This window comes from Cibotium barometz, chromosome 1 (genome assembly GCF_041138505.1).
Source record: "Cibotium barometz isolate CiBa-2024 chromosome 1, ASM4113850v1, whole genome shotgun sequence".
NCBI lineage: Eukaryota > Viridiplantae > Streptophyta > Polypodiopsida > Cyatheales > Cibotiaceae > Cibotium > Cibotium barometz.
In genome coordinates this window covers 57100233-57127280 of record NC_141046.1, presented here as the reverse complement: position 1 = coordinate 57127280, position 27048 = coordinate 57100233, and the positions used below count along the sequence as shown (strand labels likewise).

Genomic DNA, 27048 nt, shown 5'->3' with positions numbered 1-27048 from the left:
CTGCGAATTTGCCCACACGGTGTGCTGCAAGAATCCCGGATCAGGCGCCAGTGGCTGTGGCCCATGGCGACTGCCTCCCGCTCTGACAAAGCAACCTCGTGTATACACACATATCCAGGGTCGCGTGCTAAGTCTGCCACTATGCGAACGACCAAATGCCGAATCCTTGAGGTATCCACACTCCCGGGATCCAAGAAAAAATGAGCCAACTCCCAAAGTCGGCCTATCACATCTGTCACCTCCAGATCGCTCATGTGATGAGAAAACTCAACTGCCTGAGTCTTCAAAGTGCTGAGAGCGAGCTCTAGAGTCCACTCCCGGTCGCAAGGGCCACATAGAGGGAACGAGAAGGCCACCGCTGAGTCTAGTGCCTCCTCCCCGCGGGCCGGAGGTATCACTACATGAACTCGGATGGGTGCTGGCTCATGGGGGCCCTCTGCTCCAAAAAGCCGTGTGAAGGTATAATCAAAAGCCTCCGAGCGCTGTCTAATGCCAAGGCGACTCAGCCGACTGCGGATAGATGAAATCCGTGAAGCCCTAATCGGCATAGGTCTCCTCTGTGATGCTCGAGCGAGGTCAGTGCTCAGCGCTCTCCGGACTGCAGGTGAACGCCAGGGAACTGCCAGGGCCTCCCGGGAAGGTGAGGCGGGCGGAGGGGGAGGAGGGGGAGGCGAGGGGGGTGGAGAGGGAGCCGCTGCCGATACCGGAGCGGAGGCGATAGGAGGCGATGGTGGAAGCGAGGCGGCGGGGGGGGACGGGGGTGGGGGGGGTGAAGGAGGGGGTGCTGGCATCTCCCGGTCCTCAGTCGTCGCCGCGGGGGTCTCCTCCTGGAGGGGAGAAAAGCTGTTCCTCACGGGAACCCAGTGAGGCTGAGACTGTGGCTGCTGCTGCAGCGGTCTCTGGACGTGCTGCTGTGGCTGTCTCCCTCGGCGGCGCCCCTGTCCAGGCTGCCACTCCGAGGCCTCTGTGGCCTGAGCAGGTGTCCCGGAGGCAGCCTGCCGAGCCGAATCTGTGGGCGGGCCATCAGTAGCCTGCTGTGGTGAGGGTCGGGGTCTCTTGCGAGGGCAGGCCTTGGCCAGATGGCCGACCTGTCTGCAAATGAAGCACTGATTCGGGAGCCCCGAGAACTCCACTCTCTGATCTATCCATCCCCCCCCTATCCTAGGTAGCTGAATGACCTTAGAAAGGGAGGAGATGTCAGACACCAACACTCTGACCGAAGGTAGCCCAGCTGCTCTGGCCACCACTGAAGCAGCTGAGGGGCCAGTCTCTAGTACCGAGCCCACCAATGCTCCGAGCCTGGGGAGGAGCGGAAGATACTCCCGGCGGAGTCCAGGGAAGCAAACTGTAACACGAAAAAGGCGCTCTCCTTGCTCCGCCGCTGTTGGGTCAAATCCATGCTGCCAAGGTCTGAAGAAAGCCCGAGCACCCCTGATGTCTAGGGGACTCATGGCAAGGACCTTGGCAACACTCTGGGCGGCCTCGAACTCGATCTAGTAATGTCCACGGCCCAATAGCTGTACATCCAGGATCTTGCCCACATCTGCAAGAAGGCGGGCCTGAAGAAGATCCCGGATCTCCCCTCTGCTGGGGCGAGTGCCAACTATACGACAGATGGTGGAATGTGCCTGGAGGCGTTCCACCTCTGCGGCGAGGCTCGCTTCCTCTTCTGGCGAAAGAGAAAGCCTGATGGGGGTATCCTCAGGGGCGGTCGAGGGGGCTGCAGAAGAGTCCCTCTGAGGTGGGGCGGGAGGAGCCTCCATCAGAGTCTGAAGCTGTGGCGAAGGCGGAGCGAATGCGATACCTGCAAGAACCGAGCTGCACGCGAAGGGCGGAGAGGGAAGGCGGGAGGTTTTTTTTTTTTTTTTTAAAGAAAGAAAGAAAGAAAGAAAGAAAGAAAGAAAGAAGGAAAGAAAAGAAAAGAAAAGAAAAAAGAACCCCAGGGGGCGGAAAAAACAGCAAGAGCGGGGGGGGGGATAAGGCGACGAAGAAACAGGGGGGGTCGGGAGCAACGCGAAAGGAGAGGCGGAGGGGGGGAGAGAGGGCTGGCGGAGGGGGGGGGACGGGGTGCTGACGAGGGGAGGGGGCGCGAAGGCGAACTGAAGGGGGGGGGGAGGGGGGCGCTTCAGCGCGAGAGAGGGAGAGAAAGCGAGGAGAAGGGGGGGGGCGCGATGGCGAGAAGAGGGGGGGGGGGCGCAAATGCGCTGGTAGGCGGGGGACAGGGAGCGAGGAAGGGGAGGCGAGGGGCGAGCAGCGCGAGCAGGGGGCGACGGCGGGAGCTTCAGCGAGCCCGATTTCCAGCACTCTTGAGTCTGGTGAAGTTATTGTTTCAAAGGCGTGCAGTCTTGTCCTTCTTTTGGACAAATAGGATAGGTGCAGCAAATGGTGAGGAAGAAGGCCGAATAAATCCGGCTCGGAGAAGCTCAGATAATTGCTTTTCCAACTCGCCCTCTAAAGTCTTGGAAAGACGATAGGGAAACTTGCTAGGAGGATCTGATCAAGGGACCAAATGTGATGGTCCTGAGGGCGAGAGAGTGGGAGACTAGGCAGGAGATCGTCCTGGAGCATAATGTCCTGATGTCTGGACAGGAGGTCTGCTAACTGAGGGACTGAAGATGAAATGGATGCTACAAATGAGGTAGAGGCTGTTTGAGCACGAACATAAAGTAGTGCTTGAAACCGATCCCGTCAAGTGGGAATAGACTCCGTTGGACACCCACACGCGTAATAGCACAACTTAAATATCACAATTTGAATGGACAACTTAATAACAACTGAAAATTGAAATGAAATGAAATGTTGATAGATGGACACCAGCACTGGGGCCGGAACGGGCCGACCCCCCCCTCAATATATGATATATTATTGGGAGTATTTAAAAGATACAATGCTCCATGGGTTCAAAGAACTAGATGATGTCCATGTACAACTGAGATGAATACAGTACCAAACAAGAGACTCGAAGCAGACGTTCGAAGAAGAGCGACCCACTTGAGTGGTCAAGTCTCTACGGTCCTGTGCCTTCACTGGAATCCGCGGAGACCGCCCCACTGGTGTTCCAAGACCATGCACAAACAGGCGCTCCCATACTAACGCCTAGCTCTCCCGATCTCGGCACCCATGGACCGTGGTTCTCCAAAAGCTTTGGTTACCCGGCACCGAACGGGTGTTAGCGGTAGAGAGAATCCTTTATCAGATTTACAACAAAATCCTTTACTTAAATCTGAATCCACTTACTTGCAGCTCGCTAATGGAAGACAAATACCCGAGGCGTCTATGTGCAGCTACTAGAGATGGACACCAGGGCGCAGCAGCCTGTCGAGGAGGAGGAGCAGCAGTCGCGTGTGTAGAAAGCGTAGCCGCCTGAAGAGGGGAGGTGCAGAGCCGCCTGTAGCCGCCTATGGAAGGGAGGCGCAACCCCACGCAGCCACCTGTAGAGGGGAGCGCAGCCCCACGCATAGAAGAAGGTGCAGCCGCTTGGGGGAGGCGCAACCGCCTTTTGTGGAGGTGCAGCCGCCTGCAAGGGAGAGCACAGTCACCTGCTGTGCAGAGTGCAGCCGCTTGCAAGGGAGAGCACAGTCGCTTGCTATGCAGAGTGCAACCACCAGTAGCAGCCCGTGGAAAGGGTGGCGCAGCCGCCTGCAGAAGGGTGGCGCAGCCTGTTGGGGTAAAGGCGTTATGCCCACCCTTATAGTGTGTACAAGCCCATAAGTTATAGTACATAGTACACTTAGTACTTTTAATGTACTAAGTGCACTATGTGTACTAGTGCAATATACATGTGTGATAGGGGAGTCACACACTCATGCTTTTGATGAGTTGACTTATCCCCACAACTCTTTCTCTCTCTCTCTCCCTTGCTTCTCTGTGTATGTCTCCCATCAATGAACTCTAACCCTAATTTCAGTTTCTCCCCATCAACTGGTATCAGAGCCGGTGCCCGTCGAATCTCTGTGCAAGCAGGCTTGCTCGTGTGAATGTGGTGAGGCGCCTACATCAACTGGTCGCAAGGACACGACAAGAGCACCACACAGGCTGCGCCCAACAGGAGAAGAACCAGCAGGTAGTCTACGCTGCCCAACAGTCGCAGCAGCCAAAGCAGGTTGCGCTCATAAGCGAGCGAAGAAGATAGGCGAACTGCAAAGCGCATTAGCACTGGAGCCAAGCGAGCGAAGAAGGCAGGCGAACGTCGAGCGTGGAGCACTAGCAGCGAAGGCTAGTAGGCCCCGGCGCCCGTCAACTCGCGTAGCCAACAACCGTTCGTCACCTAGCGTTAATTCTTGGTGCCTGTTTACACAGCCATCATAAGCGTGCGAACCAGAGCGCTAGGCGAAACCAACTGTTTGTCGACTACTCCGGTGCCTTCGTCACCTAGCGTTGCCCGCCTGACGCATTCGCCATCGCCTAGTCGCCAGCGCCGTGTAGCGTTACACCCTTTCATGGCAGCTTGTTTCGTTCACTGGTAGGAGCGTAGCTGGCGGACGTCAACAGCACGACTGCAGGAGCATCAGCATCAGCATCAGCATCAGCAGCAGCATCAACAGCAAAATCGACGCCCTCCTTTCCTGCAAATCAGAGTAAATCAGAAAATTTCAAGGTATTCTGCTTCAAATTTTTTTTGGGATTTGCAATTGAGCAAGTACAGTAATCAATTGAGCAGGTACATTTGCCCAATTGCTCAATTTTTGAGCAAAATTGGCAAAATTGGGTGACATTGGTCACAATCAGGATAAATTTGCAGGAAATTGGTCAAATCAGGATCAATTTGCAGGAAATTGGTCAAATCAGGATCAATTTGCAAGAAATTGGATGTCGAAATTTGGGGCTTTTGATGTAATTGTGCAATTAAGCACTCATACATGCAGTATGATGTGAAAAATCGCACATTTGGGCAAAATTGCAGCAAATTGCAGTGCAAATCAAGGGGCTTTTGTGCCGATTTGGTTGATTTGCATGCAGGCAATCGCAGTTGATGCCGTGGATAATGTGTTGATGCCTTACAAGCACTCAATGTGCCTGTAAATCAAGGGGCTTTCATGTATTTGATGTATATGTGGCCAGGGGGAAGCATCGTGAACACTCTGGATGCCTTCATGTGCGTCAATGTACCATGCATGATCAGAAATTGATCTCAAATCAAGGGGCTTTTCAAGTTCGTATGCTTGTTGAGCTTGGCAAAGCAGCAGGCAAGACATTTATGCCTTGAATCCTCAAAAATCAGCTTGCAGTCAAGGGGCTTCTGTCCAATTTCTGTTTGGGACTGTTTTATGCAGTGTACAGGACTGTAAAAGTCTGATTTTCACTCATTTGGACAGCCAGGAGAGCATTTATTGCTACTGTACCTGTTGGTACAGATTTGGCACAGCTTTGTGCATGTTTTGTCATGGTTGTACACTGTTTTGAGTGACCAAAAGATTCAATTTCAGCTGCTGAAATTGCCGGTACAGGTTTGGTACATCATTGGTGAGCGCTTAGTACTGCTGTACAGTACTTTGGAAGGGCAAAAGAGCACATTCAAGGTGCTGTCCAAAATCTGCAGCAACCAGATTTTGGTGTTTTCATCACAAAAAGTGGGAGAAAAGTTGCATTCTTGCTTCCGCAGTGGGAGATAAAGCTTGGGAGAACATTTGTGAGCACTTTGTGTGCTCTGGGTGCAGTGTTTGCACATCTTGGGTGCAGTTTTTGCACATTTGCAGGGAGTCAGGCATTGACAGGTTGCATTTTGCTATGGCAACCACAGGTGAGAGCTCTTCATTGCTTCACATCAAGAAGCTTGAAGGCTCGCATAATTATGATATTTGGCAAACCCAGTGCTACAATGTGTTGCTTCAGAAAAAGCAACATAAGCCTATCAAAGAAAGGGGTGTGATGCCCGCTTCTCTTACGGCTGAAGAGTGGGAAGATATGGATGAGCTGGCAAGATCTACTATCATGTTGTCTGTGTCAGACTCATTACTTTTCAGCATTCGTGAAGAGAAGACAGCTTGGGGAATGTGGCAGAGATTGCAGGACTTGTATGCCCAACAAAGTGCCTCAAGCAAAGTGTATTGGTTGAAGAAACTCATAGGTCTTCAGATGAAGGAAGGGGCGTCTATGACAGCCCATTTAAATGAGTTTAATGGTATTGTCAGCCAGGTCATTAATCAAAAGTTGGCAATGGACGATGAGTTCAAAGCCACTTTTCTGTTATGCACTTTGCCAGAGAGTTGGGACACATTCAGGACAGCCACTAGCAATTCGCATGCTATGCTGTCATATGCAGATGTTGAGGGTGCTCTTCTTCAAGAAGAGATGAACAGGAAAAACAACTCTGTTGGAAAGTCCAATGCAATGAATGCACGTGGGAGATCCCAACAAAGGGGAAAAAGCCAAGAAAGGGGAAGGAGCAAGTCTCGCTCCAAAAAGGATTTGGAATGCCATTATTGTGGCAAGAAGGGACACATCAAAAAGCAATGCTACAAATGGAAAAATGATCAAAAAGAAAAGGGAAAAGGCAAAGACAAAGACAAGGATGAAGCCAAAGATGTAAAGCCAAAGGGCAAAAGTGGAGTCAAGATTGAAGAAATCAATGTGTCACATGCAGGTGGCAGTGAGGATGAGGTCCTCTTTACGTCTTCACTTGATGCCCATTCACTTCTTACAGGTGGTCATGGTATGCACTCATGGATCATTGATTCAGGTGCCTCCTTTCATGTCACAGGTTGCAGAGACTTGTTTGTCAGGTATACTGCTGGCAATGAAGGAGTGGTTTATTTGGGTGATAACCATGCATGCAAGATTCTTGGCAGAGGTGATGTGAGGCTTGTATTTTCAGATGGCTCACAGCTTATGCTCCATGATGTCAGGCATGTGCCTGAGATCAAGAAGAATCTGCTTTCTACTGGACAGCTTGATGATGCTGATTATGTTACCACATTTGGTAGTGGAAAGTGGAAAATTAGTAAGGGCTCACTGGTTGTTGCCAGAGGCTCTAAGGTGGACACTCTTTACTTTATGCATGCAGGTGTTTGTCACCATGCTAATGTAAATGCAACCGAGCTGCCGGAAATTTCTATGTGGCATAGCCGGTTGGGACACATGAGTGTCAAAGGAATGGAGCAATTGTCTCGTTTGGGTTACTTGCCTTCTCTAAAGTTTTCAAGTTTTCAGTTTTGTGAGCATTGTATATATGGTAGGCAACTACAGTGCCCCCACAAGAAAGCTCTTGGACAGAAAGATGCTCAGTTAGAGCTTGTGCATACAGATGTATGTGAGATGCCTCAGCTTTCTTTGGGAGGGGCAAAATACTTTGTGTCTTTTATTGATGATGCCACACGCAAGGTGTGGGTTTATCCTCTTCGTTTGAAGAGTGATACATTCTCAGTGTTTCAGAAGTTTGTTGCTCTTGTTGAGAATCAAACTGGCAAAACACTGAAGGCTTTGCGTTCCGACAATGGTGGAGAGTATACGTCCAAACAGTTTCAGGACTTTTGTGATGCTAAAGGCATCAAGAGGGAGCTCTCTACTCCTTATGATCCTCCACAAAACGGGACAGCAGAGAGGATGAACAGGACCATACAGGAGAAGGTCCGTTCTATGTTGTCACATGCTGCATTACCTCATGGTTTTTGGGCTGAAGCTGTTATGACAGCCGTTCACCTTATAAACAGGTCACCTAACACGAGGCTTGGTGGGAAAGTGCCAGAAGAAGTATGGACAGGGAAGCCTCCGTCATACAAGCACTTGAGAGTGTTTGGTTGCGTTGCGTACGTGCACATACGCAGGGAAATGCGCACCAAACTTGATCCTAAGTCTCACAAATGCATATTCCTAGGATATGGTGACAGAGGTGAAATGGGGTATAGACTTTGGGATCCCATGAATAGAAAGATCATACGCAGCAATGATGTCATTTTTGATGAAACATGCATGTATAAGGAGCCTGCAAGGCAACAGGAGCCTGGCAGAGTCATCTTTGATGATGATGGACATCATGGACAACAACAAAGGGCTGTAAATCAGCCATTACAGCAGGAAAACCAGCCCTTAAATGGTGCTGAAAATGGTCCAAATGGATAGCCAGATATGGCAGAAGATATCCCTATGGATATACCACAGTTAGAGGATATACCGGGCATGATTTTTCAGCCTTATGGCATGGAACAGGAGCCACCAATGGGTGATATGCAGGCTGGACAGCAACCTGCAAATGATGGTCATTGGGTACGGAGGTCCACTAGACCCTCCAGAGCCCCTGACAGGTTTGTTCCAGGGGTTGACTACTTGATGCTCACTGACTGTGGGGAGCCCTCATGTTATAAAGAGGCTTTACAGAGGGCAGACAAAGCTCTATGGGAGCGTGCCATGAAGTCAGAGATGGATTCTCTGCATAAAAATGAAACATGGAAGTTGGTGCATTTGCCTGCAGGCAAGAAGGTTTTGCCATGCAAGTGGGTATACAGGCTCAAAGTTGCATCAGATGCAAAGCCAAGATACAAAGCCAGGTTAGTGGCTAAGGGCTTCAAGCAGGAATATGGTGTGGACTTTGATGAAATCTTCTCTCCAGTGGTCAAAATGACCACACTTAGAGCTGTGTTGGCTTTGGTTGCGCATGATGATTTTGACTTGATTCAGATGGATGTGAAGACTGCTTTTCTTCACGGTGATCTCCATGAGGAGATATATATGCAGCAGCCAGAGGGTTATGCAGTGAGTGGAAAGGAGAAGCTTGTATGCAAGCTGAAAAAGAGTCTTTATGGGCTCAAACAGGCACCAAGGGAATGGTATCATAAATTTGATACATTCATGAAATCTCAGAAATTCAGGAGAAGTGACATAGATCACTGCTTGTACACCAAGAAAGCTTTGGATGGCAGTCTATTGATCCTCATCTTGTATGTTGATGATATGTTGATTGCCGGGAAATCTCGTAAAGAGATGGATGCCTTGAAGCAGAGGCTGCATCAAACCTTTGATATGAAGGATTTGGGTGATGCAAATCACATCTTGGGTATGCGGATACTTCGAGACAGAAATCAGCATGTGTTGTATTTGTCTCAGAAGGAATACATTGGCAAAGTCTTGCAGAGGTTCAATATGGACGGGGGGAAGAAAGCTAGTACTCCTTTGCCTCCATATGTAAAACTCAGTGCTATGGACAGCCCACAGTCAGATAGAGACAGGGCTGATATGGCCAAGATTCCGTATGCTTCAGCTTGTGGCAGTCTCATGTATGCCATGGTTGCTACTAGGCCGGACATTGCATTTGCAGTGGGAGTGGTTTCTAGATACATGGCCAACCCTGGCAAGAAGCATTGGGAAGCAGTGAAAGGTGTCATGAGATACCTGAAGGGCACACAGGATTTGTGCATTTGCTTTGGCAAACAGGATGCATTAGTGCATGGTTACACGGATTCGGATTATGCCGGTCATCCAGATAACCGGAAGTCTACTACCGGTTATGTATTTACATTCACAGGAGGTGCTGTGTCATGGATATCCAGGATGCAGAAGTGCACTGCCTTATCTACTACAGAGGCCGAGTATATTGCAGCCACAGAGGCTTGCTGTCACCAATTGGCCGACCATTTGGTCCATTCCTACTTTTTGCGTCTCGTTCACTTGAGGCCAGGCCGGTGTCTCATGTGAAGAGGCCAGTATTTTGCTGACATGGACGGGAGCCAGACTGGTGCCACCCGTGTGTTAGCAGGATGGTGTCGTATGGACGGGAGCCAGACCAGTGCCACCCGTGTATGACCTGGACTGTGTTCGATCCATGGGACTGTCACGCCATGGAAGAGCCAGTATTCGTGCCGTGTTTTACCTATGGGACTGTCACACCTAGGGAAACTCGTGCCTGGAACTGCGTCTTACCTATGGGACTGTCACTCCATAGGAAGACCAGGATTTTTATGTTTTATGTCGAGCCAGTTTTGTGCCGACAGATATTTTGTACATGTTCCATGAACGGGAGATATGTCCATGTTACTTTTTGCACATGCACACATATTTTGCATGTTTGAAACTGTTTTCGCATGACATGTATTCGTGTGTTTGCCTGCTTGACGTGTTACTTACTGAGCGGGGACGCCTGCCAGTGAGTCGTGAAGTGTGCTCTGTATTCTGACGAGTTTCAGTGCATGTGAACAGGTGGTAAGTATATGGTACTTGTTGTTTTAATGTTTTAAATTCTAACCCTTTGATTTATAAGGTTAGGGGTTCACACTTATTTAAGAGTGGGCACCCCTTTGGGCACCCACTTAGGGGCCAAGGTGGGGAGCCTCACTTTTAAGTGAGTGTGGGGGTGGGCATGGTCACCAACCCCCACTAGTCCCCTTCATGCATGCGTGGGAAAACTATAGTGGAAACTCCACATGAATATTATTAAAAAGGACTTCCTCCTTCAAGCGTGGGCATCCATCGTATTATTCTGGGTGGAATCCATCAACCGGTGGCTCATTCAACGCAAAGGAGGCTGCCATCTTGCTCTGTACTGCTGCGCATATATCCTCTACAGGCGAGGCCCTCTGTACGGCGGTTCCAGCTCTGCAGGCTGAAGCCAGGCGACTGTTTACAGCAACCAGGCGACTGTTTACAGCAACCAGGCGGCTGCTTTAACCAACGCTGGCAGCTGCGTTGATTTCCCAGCAGGCTGCCCTCTTCGCCAGGCAACATTACCAGCCAATTGTGCCCTGCACACAGGTGGCTCCACCTCCAGCGGACTGCCCTCACCAGCAGATTTCCGCCTGTTCCCTGTATGCGCCTACACCACCTCCTTTTCGAAGCCAGGTGGCTGAGTGCTCTTTGCTGCTGGCTGCAACCCTTACCTACAGGCGGCTGGCTGCAACCCTCTCCTACAGGCGTCTACTCCTCTCTACAGGTGGCTGGCTGCAACTACCCTACAGGCTGGCTGCAAACCACCCTCTACACGGCTGCACCACAGCAGAGGACTTTCTCTCTACAGGTTGGCTGCAACTATCCTACAGGCGGCTGTGCCCTTTTTTTGTGGTACTTATCGTGGTGAGTCTTCACGAGGCAACTGCTTCTTCATCAAGGGTGGTTTCATCCTCAGCAAACCACAAGTTTTGGTCTTTTATCAACCAACTACAAGTAAGTGATTTTCAGATTTGAGTAAAGCATTTAATGTTTAAATCTGGTAAAAGAGTCGTCCCGCTCGGCCTACACCCGTTCGGTGCCGGGTTGTCCAAGCTAAATGGGCGAACCTCGGTCCAAAGGTGCTGAGATCGGGAGAGCCAGGCGTTAGTACGAGAGCGCCTGTCTGTGCGTGGTCTCGGAACACCAGTGTGGTGCTCTCCGCGGAGTCCAGTGAAAGCACAGGACCGTAGTGATTGGACCACACTAGTGGTCGTTCTGCTCCGAGTTTTTCTACATCGAAATTCGAGTTATTTGTTTAGTACTGTTTTCATATGTACATGGACATGATCTGGTTCTCAGAACCCATGGAGCATTGTATTCTTTAAATACTCCCAATAAATATATCATATATTGAGGGGGGGGTCGGCCCGTTCCGGCCCCAGTGCTGGTGTCCATCTTTCCATTTCTGTTCATTTAAATTTCAAGTTGTTTTAAGTTGTCCATTTCATATTTGTGGTTTTAAAGTTGTGCTATTAAACGTGTAGGTGTCCAACTGAGTCTTTCCCACTTGACGGGATCGGTTTCACTTGCAAGGAGGCATTATGGCTATCTCGGTTAGTGGTTTGATTTGGGCTATACAGGGGATATTCCATTGTTACATTGTGACAGTCAGAGTGCCATTCAATTGGCAAAGAACCTTGTCTTTCATGCAAAGACGAAGCATGTGGATGTGAAGTATCACTTCATCAGAGAGGTGATAGAGAACAAGCAAATTCAGCTTGTTAAGATTCATACGGATGACAACCCGGCTGATCTGTTGACGAAGAGTTTGCCTCCGGAGCGGTTTGCTCATTGCAGACACTTGATGGGCATTGGATGAGGCCAGTTTCAGCCTTGATATGGCCTTGTATATTATCATGTACATGCTGATTTTTCTTTTCCTTTACTTAAGGGCACTTTGCCTTTAAGTGGGAGGTTGTTGGGGTAAAGGCGTTATGCCCACCCTTATAGTGTGTACAAGCCCATAAGTTATAGTACATAGTACACTTAGTACTTTTAATGTACTAAGTGCACTATGTGTACTAGTGCAATATACATGTGTGATAGGGGAGTCACACACTCATGCTTTTGATGAGTTGACTTATCCCCACAACTCTTTCTCTCTCTCTCTCCCTTGCTTCTCTGTGTATGTCTCCCATCAATGAACTCTAACCCTAATTTCAGTTTCTCCCCATCACAGCCGCCTGTGGCCGTGTGTGGAGAGAGAGACGCAGTTGCCTGAAGGAGGCGCAGCCGCCTGAGGCTGGCTGCAGCCGCCTGCAGGGTAGAGGGAGCAGTCGCCTGTGGAGAGGAGAGCGCAGCCTGCTGGAGAGCAAGCGTAGCTGCCTATGGAGGGGAGGAGCGCAGCCTGCTGTGGAAAGCACAGCCGCCTGCTGTGCAGAGCGCAGTCTGCTGTGGAGAGGAAGCGCAGCCTGCTGGGAGAGCGCACAACCGCCTATGGAGCATGAAGGATGGTCGCCTGCAAAGTCCCGTGAAGGATGATAGGATGGTCGCCTCTTTGTAGGTGTTGGGAGAGGAAGCACACAACCACAGCTGGCCGGCTCCCCTAGCTTGCATGGGGGCGGCCAGTTTCAAGGTGGGGTGTGGCTAGGTGGCCATGCACCCACCCCCACACATAAAGGGTTAAGAGTGGGGTTTTCCTCCCCACCTTGGCCCATACGTGGGTGCCCATAATGGGTGCCCATTCTTAAATGAATGTGAACTTACAACCTTATAAAAAATAAAGGTAACAAACAAGTGCAATACACTTACCACTTGTTCACACGCAACAAAACTCGTCAGAAGACAGAGCAAACTTCACGACACCCTCCGCTCAGTAAGTGGCACGTCAAACAGGCAAACACAAGAATACAAGTCATGCGAAAACAGTTCCAAACATGCAAAACATGAATGCATGTGCAAATAGTACATGGACATATTTCCCATTCATGGAACAAGTACAAAACATCTGTCGGGCACAAAAATGGCACAACAGAAAACATAAATCCCAGTCTTCCTATGGAGTGACAGTCCCATAGGTAAGACACAGATCGAGGCACGAGCCTCCCTATGGAGTGACAGTCCCATAGGCAAGACATGGCACAAAAACTGGCTCTTCCATGGCGTGACAATCCCATGGATAGAACACAGTCCAGGTCGTACACGGGTGGCACCAGTCTGGCTCCCGTCCATACGACACCATCCTACTAACACACGGGTGGCACCAGTCTGGCTCCCGTCCATGTTAAGCAAAAATACTGGCCCCTTCACATGAGACACCGGCCTGGCCTCAAGTGAACGAGACACAAATCTGGAGATGGACCAAATGGTCGGCCAATTGGCGACATCCCCCTGTCAGAATATGCAGCGGAAATGATAACCAAACTTGGGTTGACAAGAGCAAGTAGAGTGCAGAAAATAGACAGCACAAGAGACATAGAGAAATAGGCGTGTAAACTCTTCTCTATACACAAGATCCCGCAGAAGACTGAATGATACAATGGTGAGGAGCATGGGGCCTATTTATATGCCCCATGGATGCAGTTGGCCAGTGCATGAGGGCTCCACGACTGAAGAAAGCAGGTCGCCCAGCATAAAATATCTCCACGATTGTGTAAACAGGTCGGCTAGCCACCAGCACCTCCACGACTGTAGCATAGGCAGTCGGCCAGCACATAAGGTGCAGTCGGCCAGCACCATGGGCTCCTGCCAAGATCTGGCATCCATCCACACCATGGAAAAATGGGGAAAAATGGGGAAAAAAATACGGGGAGTGAGGAAAAATGATAAAACACCTATACAGCGCGGGCACACCCACAAAAGAGGCCCTGGTGTCTGATTAAGACAGGAGATGACTTCTAACACCCCCTCTCAGCTCCTGGCTGTGCAATCAACCCAAGGGAGCTGGAGTGCCGCCTGAGCGTAGCCTGAGGTAGAGACTTCGTGAAGAGGTCCGCCGCATTGTCCTCCGTCGAACAATAAAGTAGCAAGATGTCACCAGCCAAGATCTTCTCACGTACAAAGTGATACTGTATCTCTATGTGCTTGGTCCGGGCATGGAAGACCGGGTTCTGAGCAATAGCTATACAACTCTGGTTATCGCATTGGATGACTGTGGGCTCCTTCTGTGGAAACCCAATCTCGCCTAGCAGCCTCCGCAGCCACACAACCTCACAAGCAGCACCACAAGCAGCCCGGTACTCTGCCTCTGTTGAAGAGAGGGCAATAGTTGGCTGCGTCTTGCTGCTCCAAGAAACTGCTCTTGAGCCGAGGGTAAAACTGTATCCTGAAGTAGATCTCCTCGTGTCCTAGATCTCCTCCCCAATCTGAGTCACTCCAACCTTGGAGTGTGACTCCATCCCCTCCTGTGTAAAAGAGTCCTAGATCCTTCGTACTCTGCAGATACCGCAAGATCCGCAATCCTGCGTCCCAATGAGACTTCAATGGCGTCTGCATAAAAGAGCTCAACAGCCCCACGGAGAAGCTCAAGTCCAATCTGGTGTTCAGCAACCAAATCAATGAACCAACCAACTTCCGGTACTGCGAGGCATCAATTGGCTCACAAGGATCAGTAACGATTAACTTTGTGTTCGGGTCCATCGGGCGAAGTAATAGGCTTGCAGTTCTCCATCCAAAGGCCTCAAGCAACTCATGAACATACCGCTGCTGAGAGATGAAAAAACCCCTCTGGGTCTGCCAGATCTCCAATCCCAAAAAGAAGTGGAGTAGGCCTAAGTCGGTCATCTCAAACTCCTTTGACAAGGCAGCCTTCGTCACGCTAATGTGCTCCACATGACCGCCGGTGAGAATGAGATCATCCACAGAAAGGATGATAATGGTGACCATGCCGCGTTCCCGAAAGAGATACAGGTTAGGATCTGCAACCGATCTCTGAAATCCAGTCCGAACAAAGAAGGAATCAATCTTCTGATTTCCAAGCCCTGGGAGCCTGCTTAAGACCATACAAGGCCTTACGTAACCTGTAAACCATCCCTTCTGATCCTGGAACAATAAAGCCTGGAGGCTGTTCAACATACACCTCTTGCAGGTCACCATTAAGGAATGCAGATTTTACATCCATTTGATACACGGGCCACCTCTGAGAAGAAGCAAGGGCAAGAACGGTCCGAATCGTGGACATCCGTGCTGTCGGTGCAAAGGTATCCTCGTAGTCGATGCCTGGCCGCTGAGCATAACCTTTAGCCACAAGTCTGGCTTTGTGTTTGTCCACCGACCCATTAGACGCATATTTGGTCTTAAAGACCCATTTGACACCAATGACTGACCGTTTCGACGGCCTCGGTACCAACTCCCATGTGTTCTTCTTCTCGATGGCATCAAGTTCCACCTGCATGGCTTTCCTCCAAGTATCCTGTGAAAGGGCTTCCTTGACGGAAGTGGGCTCCTTGTCCCGCATAATACGAGACATCAGAGCATAGTTTACCTGAAGAAGCTCCGCTGTATTGCTTTCATCTCGGACTCTATGTGATCTTCGAGGGCCATCCTCTGTGGTCCACTTGGAGGGTAACTCCGTGACACCTGACTCCCGAAGGGTGTCTAACAACCACCTAGGTACTCGAACAGATCGGGGAGCCTCCTGAGGTCGCGGGGGCTCTACTCCAGCTGCTGCAGGCTCAACCTCCTGTACTGACTGAGGTTGATCAATTGGAATAATGGTCTGGGAATCATCATCAGACTCCTTTGGATCTCCAAGAAGTGGCGGCTCCTCGATAGTGGATACCGGAACATGCTCGTCAAAGACCACATCCCGCCTGACAACAATCTCGTTCCTGTTTGGATCATATAATCTGTATCCCTTGGAAAGAGAATTATATCCCACAAATACAAGCTTGCGGGACTTGGAGTCAAGCTTCCCCCTTTGCTTCTTCGGAATATGTACATATGCGTCACTCCCAAAACACGGAAGTGCGAGACATCAGGTTTCCTGCCAAAATATGCCTCAAATGGAGTCATATGGGGTACTGAAGTCGTCGGAGATCGATTGAGGGTGTGGACAACCGTTGCCACAGCCTCTCCCCAAAGTGGACGAGGAAGATCACGATGCTCCAGCATGGTCCTCGCCATCTCCACCACAGTCTTGTTCTTGCGTTCAACAACTCCATTCTCCGAAGGCGATCCTGTATTGGCCAGTTCCCTTTTGATGCCATGATCTGCACAAAATCTGAGAAATACAGTCGAGGAGAATTCACCTCCTTTATCAGCCCTGAGAGTCTTTACCTGAAATCCAGACTCTTTCTCCACCATCACGTGCCAATCCTTGAACCGTGCAAAAGCTTGGTCCTTCTGGGAAAGAAAGTAGACCCACGTGAATTTGGTAGAATCATCAACAAGCAGCATAAAGTAGAGAGATCCTCCCAAAGATGGTGTCTGCTGAGGTCCACACAAGTGAGTGTGAATCAACTCCAATGGTTTCGAAGCCCGCTTGGAAGCCTGCTTCCCATCAATGCAAAAGCTTGGTCCTTCTGGGAAAGAAAGTAGACCCACGTGAATTTGGTAGAATCATCAACAAGTAGCATAAAGTAGAGAGATCCTCCCAAAGATGGTGTCTGCTGAGGTCCACACAAGTCAGTGTGAATCAACTCCAATGGTTTCGAAGCCCGCCTGGAAGCCTGCTTCGGAAAGGATTCCCTGTGCTGCTTACCACGTATGCAAGAACTGCAACGCTCTTGCCTACTGCCAACATCTGGCAAGCCAACCACTATCTGGTCTCGGAAAGCTCGCCTCAATGCATCCACATTTAAGTGGCCAAAACGAAAGTGCCACAATTCTCCGACCTGAGAACCTGTCAATGAGGAGAGTGCAGAGAGCTTGTAGATACCATTCTCCACATCGCCTTCCCAAACAACTTGGCCAGTCTCACGGTCCCGTAGAGCAACTGAATGCTCCTCAAATTCCACCCGAAAGCCAGTCTTGCATACTTCATGCACTGACAGAGGATGAAAACCCAGAGCACGGACATAAAGAACACAGGAAGCATGCTTGCTCCCCTTGCCGTCGGGAATAATCTCCATCCGGTCCTCACTATGTATCGGAATAGTGGAGTTGTCGCCAATAAAGATGCGACCTGACTGCCGTTTCAGATCCAAAAAGAAGTCACGGGATGGAGTCATGTGCCTGGAAGCACCACTGTCAAGAATCCATTCCCGGGTATCCTTCGCGGTGAAGCCAACTGCCTCCTTGCTCGAAGACGATGAAGCGTCGGAGTCCATCATCTCTAAGTGCACAAATGCAGGAGTCTTTGCAGCTGAGGCTGAGGAATCAGCACTCTTCCCTGTCCGCTTAGGACACTTCCTCCAATAGTGGCCTTTCTCGCCACAATCATTGCAAAATCTTTCGGCCTTCAGCTTCTCTTGTTCTGAGTCAGGCTTCTTCTCAGAAGACTTCTCCGATGAAGCCTTCCCTTTGCCCTTGTTGTTATTCCGGCCTTTCGACTGTTGGCCAGTTAGGGCCTCCGAACCACCGCTGTGAGGAGGGTTCGTGAAATGTTCCTCCTGGTCCAAGACCATTGGCACAAGCTCCTCCCAAGTAATGGTGCTGAGCCTGCCACTCGTAATAATCAACGAGGAGTAGAAAGCAGAATACTGAGCGGGCAAGTGGGACAGCAAAGTGATGGCCATGTCTTCAGATGATATCTCCTTCCCAGCTTGGAGGACTTCCTGCTGAAGGGCTTGCAGCTTGTTAATGTGTCCCCGCATCGTCGAGGACTTTGCAGGGTTCATAACCCGCATCTGTACTTCCAAGGAGATCCTTTTCATGGGTGATACCCTGTTATAAAGAGAAGCCAAGTGCTCCCATATGCCTCTGGCCGGCGTCATGTGCTTTACATGATTGATCACTTGTGGTGTGCAGTTGAGGAAAATGAATGACCGGACCCTGGCGTTGACACGATCCCACATGTGTGCCTGTGCCTCTCGGTCCTTCTTCATCGACAGTAACTCCCCTTCCTCTGCTTCCGGCCGTGGAACCCCGATGATGATGAAATCAGCAAGGTCATAGGGAGACTGCCTGCTAGGTGATGCATACACTGATGTACTAGGAGCAAAATAGCATATAGCAATGTAGAGATATCTGCCCGTCTCTGCCCTCAGTCTAACCCACATGTACCTAGCCTGCTCATCTTTGCGGACTATATGTATCAGTGGCTGCAGCTCCTCTCTAAATAATACTGCCACTCCTCCTGAGCCTTGTCCTCTATGCTCTGAACGAGTCTCCTGTCTACAAGCTGTCTCCCATCGGTATCCACTAACATGTGGCATGGACTGTCCAGGAGCCTGATGCGTCTCACAGTAGAAGATGATGTCCCTCCCAGTGAAACTATCCTCAAAAGCCCCTCATCAAGGTGTAGAGATCCATTACAATTCCAAGTAGCAACTTTGAGTGTAGTCCCATAGGTCTCGCGCCGTCATGAAGAGCGCCTCTCCATAATCACCACTCTACCATCTCTATAGAAGGCCACTTTCCCTTTCTCTCGGGCTGCCCTTATCTCGGGCATAACTTCTTTCATGTGGGCAAGTTGCGAGAGTGTGAGGTCATCTCCAAGCAATATTCCCGTCTTCTTGAGTGTAGGACGTCTCTTCAAGAAGTCCTTCTTCGCTTCCATGGAGGGGAAACGAATGATAAGTGCTCTCTCCTTAGAAGATTCGTACCTTATCTCTTCTTTCCCACTCTGCATGCCTTTGTGTGCGTGGCTTCAATGCCCATCATAGAGAAGAGCTCCTTGGTTTCCCCCACTACCTTCTCTCTTCTTTCCCACTCTGCATGCCTTTGTGTGCGTGGCTTCAATGCCCATCATAGAGAAGAGCTCCTTGGTTTCCCCTTCCGCATCATCACGGTCTTTTAGACCGGACACTCGTACATGTAAGGCCCGGGTCTTCCTCCTTTGCTCCTCTTCAAGGGTCATGTTGATGATGGTGGGAGTGGGGATGGGTGGCGATTCTTTACCTTTACCTTTCTTGGCAACCTCGATCCATTTCTCCACCTCGTCCATCTTCTTTTGTGTCTCTGTGATCACCTCCACCCACGAAGATGTCTTCTCTTTATGTTGCTCCTCCTCCTCTCTCGAATGATCCTCATTTGTTCCTTGATGGTATTCAGCTCTTCAATAAAGGAGGGCTGAAATTTTCCATCCTCAAGCTTGCCTCGTGAAGTGGCTTCCAACTCCTTTTTGAGGGCTGAGATTTCAGCCGCTTGACTTTTAGCATGCAATTTGGCCTCCACTAGTTTCTCCTTTAAGGCTGAAATCTCAGCCTCTTGCTTGGATGTTCTCTCTTCGAGCTCTTGGATTTTGTCAAATCCCTTCTCGAGTTTGGAGAGGCGGTTTATGATTGCGGTAACGGAAGAGTCGACCATCTTCTTGTTTTCTTTGATAATTGTGCTGAGCTTGTCCTGCACCTTCACGAGCTCCTCTTTAACTCCGGTCTTGGCCATGACTTTTTGCAGTACTTCCCACAGCCAATGGACTAGAAATTAATCCATGACACCTGCGCGCAGCGCGAAACAGCATGTAGAGAAAAGAGAAGAGATTCAGGAGAGAGAGTTATTTTGCTGCCTTGGGGGCCTGAGGAAGGGTGGGTGTGAAGAGGGGCGCGGAGGGATGGGCCAGCCCAGGCGGGCGAACAGCGAAGAGAGAGAGAGAGAGAGAGAGAGAGAGAGAGAGAGAGAGGGCGGCGGAGGCAGAGGGACGGGCCAGCCGAGGCGGGCGACAGCAGAGAGAGAGAGAGGGGGGGGGGCGGCGGAGGCAGAGGGACGGGCCAGCCCAGGCAGGCGAACAGCAGAGAGAGAGAGAGAGAGAGAGAGAGAGAGAGAGAGAGAGAGAGGGAGGGAGGGAGGGAGAGAGGGAGCGGCGGAAGCAGAGGGGGGCGGAGGGATGGGCCAGCCCAGGCGGGCGAACAGCGAGAGAGAGAGAGAGAGAGAGAGAGAGAGAGAGAGAGAGAGAGAGAGGGCGGCGGAGGCAGAGGACGGGCCAGCCGAGGCGGGCGACAGCAGAGAGAGAGAGAGAGGGGGGGGCGGCGAGGCAGAGGGACGGGCCAGCCCAGGCAGGCGAACAGCAGAGAGAGAGAGAGAGAGAGAGAGAGAGAGAGAGAGAGAGAGAGAGAGAGAGAGAGAGGGAGGGAGAGAGGGAGCGGCGGAAGCAAACAGAGGGGGAGAGATGGGGGGGAGGGGGGCGAGCAAGGGCGAACAGAAAAGAGAGAGAGAGAGAGAGAGAGAGAGGGCGGCGAAGCGAACAGAGGGAGAGAGGCGGGAGAGAGGGCGGCGAGCAGCGAAGTGAGAGAGAGAGGGCAGAGGGACGGGCCAGCCAGGCAGGCGAACAGCGAAGAGAGAGAGAGAGAGGGCAGAGGGACGGGCCAGCCAGGCGGGCGAACTGCGAAGAGAGAGAGAGAGAGAGAGAGAGAGAGAGAGAGAGAGGGGGGGGGGGCGGCGAGCAAGGGCGAAAAGCGAAGAGAGAGAGAGAGAGAGAGAGAGAGGGGGCGGCGGAAGCGAACAGAGGGAGAGAGGCGGGAGAGGGGGGGTGGGGGCGGCGAGCAGGGGCGAACAGCGAAGAGAGAGAGAGAGAGAGAGAGAGAGAGCGAGAGAGCGAACAGAGGGAGAGAGAGGGCGGCGAGCAGCGAAGAGAGAGAGAGGGCAGAGGGACGGGCCAGCCCAGGCGGGTGAACAGCGAAGAGAGAGAGGGAGAGAGGGGGGCGGCGGAAGCAAACAGAGGGAGAGAGGGGGGGCGGCGAGCAGGGGCGAAAAGCAAAGAGAGAGAGGGGGCGGCGGAAGCGAAGGGGGAGAGAGAGAGAGAGAGAGAGAGAGAGAGAGAGAGAGAGAGGCCTAGAGCCTAGAGGCTTGGAAGTTGGAAGACTCAAGAGGCTTGAGAGAGAGAGAGAGAGAGAGAGAGAGAGAGAGAGTCTAGATAGTAGGGCGGCGGCCCGCGGGCCTTGTGTGAGGCTTGGAACTTGAAAGTTGGAAGCCAGAAGAAGCTTGAAAGCTTGAAAGTTGTGTGTGCTTGTAGCCTTGTAGAGGCTTGTTCTTATATAGATAGGCAAGCCTCAAGGGCGAGAGAGAGAGAGGGCCAAGCCTCAAGGCTCAAGGGCCAAGGCCAAGCCATAAACGGCCAAGTCAACAGCCATAAACGGCTAGAAATGGCGAATGCAACGGCAGAAAAATGGGCAGAAAATCGTGCAACGGCTCCCTGCCGTCCCCCCACAGAGCCATCCCCAACCGGCGTCCCTGTTCTTGCAGGCGTCCCCGTCCCCGTCCCCACTGAGTGACGCTTCCTAGGGGACGTCCGTCCGTCCCCATCGCCGGTCCGCCCCGTTTCGGCGTCCCTCCGTTCCAAGCACTCGTCCCTCCGTCCCCTGTGACTATGGTTCTAGAGCTATTTGCTTTATTTCTTGGCCTCAATCCACTGATCCTTGCCGAAAGCATTACTTTATTGGCCTTGATCCACTCAATTGCCAGACTGACCATCAATTACAAAATGGGTTTAATATCGTGAGATTACTAAGAAATTGCATAGATTGCTTGCACTAGGACCAAAACTGTGGTTGAATCTGGGGTAGTTGGGTTTAGCTCCAGTCAATTACTCAGAAATTGCATATATTGCCAACTCTCATGGTCAAAATTGCGGTTAAAGTATTCATGTTGCTTAGTTCTTTTGAAGGAGGCTTTAGGTTCAGCAAGTGAACCCTAGGCGAAAAACACATAGTGTCTTTGAACTCTAAATCCACATGCTTAGATGTGACTTGTGGTTTTGTTTTCTCCCGTAACCCTACTCTACTCCGGCCTTGTATCTAGCAGTCGAGATTATTCTTAGATGGAGCTGCGCTGGACTTCTGCAGCTCAAAGAAGCGGTTGTTTCATTGTTGATGCCACGAGGCATGGAAAGCGCTTCCCTGATAGCTTCTCAAAGACTGTTCCCATTTGGGCTTGTGTTTTGAATCGTGCTGTATATGAATATCGAAAAGCTACATCCTGTGGTGAGAGGGAACTATCTCTGAATGAACGAGAAGCGGTAAACATGACACCAAATGCAGTTAATGACGAAGGCTCTCCAACAGCAGCAGAAACTGAGACTTGGGATAGCTCACTTCATCTTCCTTTGTGGGTATCAGACACTGAGAAAGAAAACATTGAAAGACGGATAGACGAGTGGGTGAATATTCTGCGGGCAACCAATGCAGACTTAGCTTCTCTGTCAGATATTTTAAAGAAGCCCCTGTGGCCACTATGGATATCTCAGAACACTGTGGTTTGGTTGAATGAAGTTCCTGATGCTGCTTCCTGGACCTTCACACCCATCATTCTTGTGTTGGCTTCTCAGCCGCTTCCGCGTGCACAGAGAATGACTGATGGGGATTGTGGTTGGAGTTACATTCCTGGTGCAGCTGATGATGAAGAAAGTTGGGCTCGGGGTCTGACACCAGCTTTGTTTTGGAAACATGCCCTAAGTCTCATCGAGAGTTCAGCTGAGGAGTGCAACAGGATGGTGGCAGACATTGTTGAGCGGGAGCGTGTATCTCGAGCTTATAGAGGACTTGAAGCAAATCAAGTCAGGGTAAAGGCCTTGAAGAAAAGTTGTAATGAAGCTCAGCAAGACCGCATGGATGCTGATATGGGACAAAGTAAAAATGGGAGAAATGACAGTGAGTTAGCACAAGCAAACCAAAGGTTAGGTTTCCATTGGATTGGTGACACAAATCTTGCAATTGGGAGTGCTTTTTGTGGTAAGTCTTGCAGATGATCATTTACTTCTGCTGTAATATGGTGTAATCTGCTAATACATCCAGATGGACACAGGTCAGTCAACAAAAACATTGGAGCTGTTTGATTGTGCCGTCAACTGTGGTGTAGAGTCGAGCCTGATCTCATGCTTTGGCCCAAGATGTTATCTGCACCTGCCAGTGGTGGTATGCATGTTGCTCTGCCACTCAGTTTGTATTGCTCTCCTGCAGGTGCTCCAAGTGCATGGTCCAGCCAAGCCTGGTTTTCTCTGAAGTTGTCGCGGCTTTGCCCATGTCTACTTTTTGCATTCTATGCTGTATTCTCTGATTTAATTAAGCAATGCCATTGTTCCTACAGGATTCGAAGCATGACCGCTTTTCGCTGCAGAACAATCTCTCTCAAGCTGTTGCGTTTGCAAAAGAAAAGCTTAGACAACAGTGCTCACTACTCGTTCTTTGTGCAGATGGTATGCATGGAATGATGTAACCCTTGGGATACTGTTGATTGGTTTTTCTTTGAAGCTTCAAGGATGTCTTTTGAAGCTTCAAAGAGCTACATTTGGAGACTGTAAACCAGACTTGTTTGTTTTTTTGATGTGTCTTACAGGAGAAGACCTGAGTGTGTGTGTGTGCTTGACGATCCTGCTTGCTCTCTTCAATGGAGAAGGTAAGCTGTCCTTGGTAATGATATGGTGATAAGTCGCGTTTTTACACTTGTCCCCTCTATATCGCACTCATGGACAAACAGGTCTTGATTGTTGTGCTTATTTATTTCTTCAGGTGCCTTTGATGATGGGTCCAACTTTGCAGAGGCTGGTGTGACGAAATGGGGTGTTCGTCAGAACCTTGTTTATCTCTGCAGTTTTGCTCCCAATGCAAGGCCTGCTCGAGGGAATCTAAGACAAGTCTTCAATTTTCTATCAAGGAACTTAACATCTTAGTTTTCAAGTTGGCTGTGTGTATACACCAATTTTGCTCCCAATACAAGCCCGCTCGAGGGAATCTAAGACATGTCTTAAATTTTCTATCAAGGAACATGACATCTTATGTAGACATTTACTATGCAACATTGTGTTGAAAACTACAGAATGTGTTGTGCATAGCAGTACTTACACACCCTTGAATCTAATTGCATGCCCACTGTAACATGGATGTTTACTTATATCTTATGTAATGTCACATAAGTAGTACAATTACGCTTAATGCAGCATTATGAAGTGCTATGTGCTTGTTGCCAATTACGTTGTCGTCCGCAGAATCAACAGTATCTCTCTCCATGGGTGTGCAAGAAGAGGCTTTCATCGTATAGGTTTTTCTCCAATTTACTGTGATCGTTTAATCTTCATCTATTAGATGTGTTATTGATAGTTTAATTTTCGTTATTTATAATTTTCCCTTGCCTGCCTGCCTGCCTGCCCATTTCTAGTTTAAATGATTTTACCCTGGGTCGTTTCGGAAGGCCTTTTTCAATAATGGATATTGAATGGCCGTCATTGATAATGGTATAATGAAATGAAGTAACACAGAGTAGAGAGAGCAAATCTTATTACCAAACGTCTCTCTTTAAACTTGTTTTCTTACGTGGATAGTTTTTTTTGTGAATCGAATCTCGTCCACGCTTAGGCTTTAAGTAAGAAAATCCTACCATCCTCTCACAGCGTAACGGTTTGAAAATTGCATTGTTTTGACAATGATTGTTAACTGTTTGCATCGATAGTCGTGCCTGCCTCTATAGCACAGCGGTAGTGCAATCGCCTCTTAAGCGAATGGTCGTGAGTTCGAACCTCACTGGGGGTAGCCGCCCAAAATTTTTGCCACCATAAACTCCCGTTGTTTTGCTTTTTACCTTTTACTCCTTGAAAATTTCTCCTCAGCCCACCCTGGGTTTGCAATCTAAGCAAAAACGGGCTTTTACTAGGTAACTCTGTTTTCATATCGTTGGGCTGTAGGTATTCTTACTACTACAGTAAGGCCCTTATTATGAGAAGCAAGGGTTTGGATATATATATTGCATAGTGGTCGATTGTGGTCGATTGTGGCTTTGATGCTTTGGATAGTTCAAGTTAATAATCATAGATTTCATCGCACTCAACATTATGTCCTTTGTGTCTGCACAAAGCTCGAATGGGCTCGAATAGTTGCCCCAATCAAGTGGTGTAGTCGGTTGGGTCTAGTTGAAAATGACCAAAGCTAGCCGATCATAGTTGCTTTTTGATGGGTGTCACGTCCGTTTTTTACTTAAAATATTTGTAAAATTTTAAAATATCCATCGAAAATTACACTAAACTACAAAAAACTTGCTATATTTTACTAAACTTGTCAATTTTGAAGGTCAAGGGTGCCCGTTGAAAATCAATTTTGAAGGGCAAGGGTACTCGTCGAAAATCAAGCTTGTAGCCGATATCTATTGAAGTCAGCATAGCTCCCAATGGAGGCTATATAGCCTAGTATCATAGCTTGTGTTCAAACACTTATCCTCATTGCATGTGTGCCTTCGTATTCACATTGCATATAGCCTCCATCTCTGTAGTTTTCAAACACACCATCGAAGCTCCTATCAATACTAGAAAGCATAAGCCATCATCTGAATCATTTTTGCTACATTAATTTAGTATTATTCGCCACCTCTTTCATTTTCAACTTGTGCTTGGTTTTGTTTGTGGAAGATCCTACATTTGGTATTTGAACAGAATTCTTTTATTTCTTAGCAGAGGCTAGAGGCTCTTTGCATGGTTGATGTGCTAAGTTAGATTGGGAGAGATGGCACAACCTTTTGCTCACATAACCTCAAGAGTTCATCCACCACCATTAGGGGGCAAAACAAAAGATGGACGACATCAATGTTAGTGGATAACCAACACAGGCCGATTAACATACTGATTAATATATTAACCCATAGACAGATTGTGCATAAACACGAATAAAATAGAGAGATAGAGACTCAAAGATAAAGAACCGAATTGTGTATTGATATCTTTTAATTACATTCTCTATATCTATGCTTTAGGCGCAGAGATCATCTATCAAGAACCGCCATGCAGTGTTACATCTATATATCTCTTCTATGGGTAATCTGTTAGTCCTATGAATGTCTCTTGGTATCACCTATAAGTAACTATAGTATCTTATTATGGTATAAATACTAATGTATTATTGAGGAATATCTTGGTTTAACACTTGGGACACCATTATTATGGAATACTAATATATTATGGTATCTATACTAGCGTATTATTGAGGAATATTTGGGTTAACACTTGGCACACTCCAATGGAAAAACACTTCCTAAAAAATTTCAAGATTTAGTTATATTTAGATTTTAGTATAAAGAAAACGCTTGTTCAAAATTACAATTTCCTCTTCAATTCATGATGAAAAAGATTGATGTAAGGCTCAGTAAAATTAATTTCTAAAACTGTGATTCATGGTCTTAGGTCTTGGGAAAATAAATCCCAGCCATCAAATTGTTTTTAAAGAATGCACCATAGGATATTAACACATCACCAGTGGGAATTTGACTCAAATGCTGACTGTACTTGAACGCGGGATAGATAAGGGCCATTGTCATGACTAATGAGCATGAGGGTGGTGTTGGTGTCTTCTGCTTCACCTTGGTTGTCATACAACTCCCGGATAATATCCTCCACCATATTCCAAGGTAGGACAGGATACACATTGCTCTCCCCCATAGCCCTCGTCTCACTGCTACCTTCATGAGAATAGTTATAATAAATCATGCACGGCCTTTTCCACCTGATTATATCATTGATCCTTGCACCAGTATATAATGGGGAAGATGCTCAGATGGGACAACGTGGCGAGGTGTGGCATAAACATATAAGTACTCCAAATTATGGGTGGAGAGAGAGAGAGAGAGAGAGAGAGAGAGAGAGAGAGAGAGAGAGAGAGAGATGGTAGATAGAGAGAGTGAGCCAACAGAAGGATATACACACACACACACAAAGAAGGGAGAGAGAGAGAGAGAGAGAGAGAGAGAGAGAGAGAGAGAGAGAGCTTTACCAAAAACTCAGTGGAGCACAAGGCATGGTCAACAAGGACATCATGAGGACTCTGAAATGGAGTGATCATAAAGGTGAGATATTGTATAATTACCATGGATTAATATATGATTAAGGAGATAATCTTATACAAAGAACCATGATGCCTAAGTGAGTTAATCTCTCACCAATAATCTTATACAAAGAACCATGAT

The 27048-nt window shown here is 48.9% G+C and overlaps 1 protein-coding gene and 1 non-coding gene across 8 annotated transcripts in view; both read left to right on the top strand.

Annotated features, from left to right (window-relative positions):
* Nucleotides 1-23918, top strand: part of LOC147642220 (initiator tRNA phosphoribosyl transferase family protein) — a 41024-nt gene extending 17106 nt beyond the window's left edge. For 2 of the 7 annotated variants that reach the window (XM_086803983.1, XM_086803992.1), the window contains exons 2-6: nucleotides 21913-22838; nucleotides 22912-23066; nucleotides 23194-23302; nucleotides 23443-23502; nucleotides 23616-23918. In XM_086803983.1, coding sequence (XP_086660109.1) covers nucleotides 21929-22838; nucleotides 22912-23066; nucleotides 23194-23302; nucleotides 23443-23502; nucleotides 23616-23776 — 1395 coding nt within the window. In that variant the 5' untranslated portion in view covers nucleotides 21913-21928 and the 3' untranslated portion in view covers nucleotides 23777-23918. The remainder of the gene's footprint in view (nucleotides 1-21912; nucleotides 22839-22911; nucleotides 23067-23193; nucleotides 23303-23442; nucleotides 23503-23615) is intronic. The other 5 variants (XM_086803999.1, XM_086803974.1, XM_086803967.1 and 2 more) reach the window with 5 other exon arrangements.
* A 642-nt stretch (nucleotides 23919-24560) lies between these two features.
* On the top strand, nucleotides 24561-24632 carry TRNAK-CUU (transfer RNA lysine (anticodon CUU)). Its single transcript has one exon. It is a non-coding gene; the product is annotated as a tRNA-Lys (tRNA).
* The last annotated feature ends 2416 nt before the right edge of the window (nucleotides 24633-27048 follow it).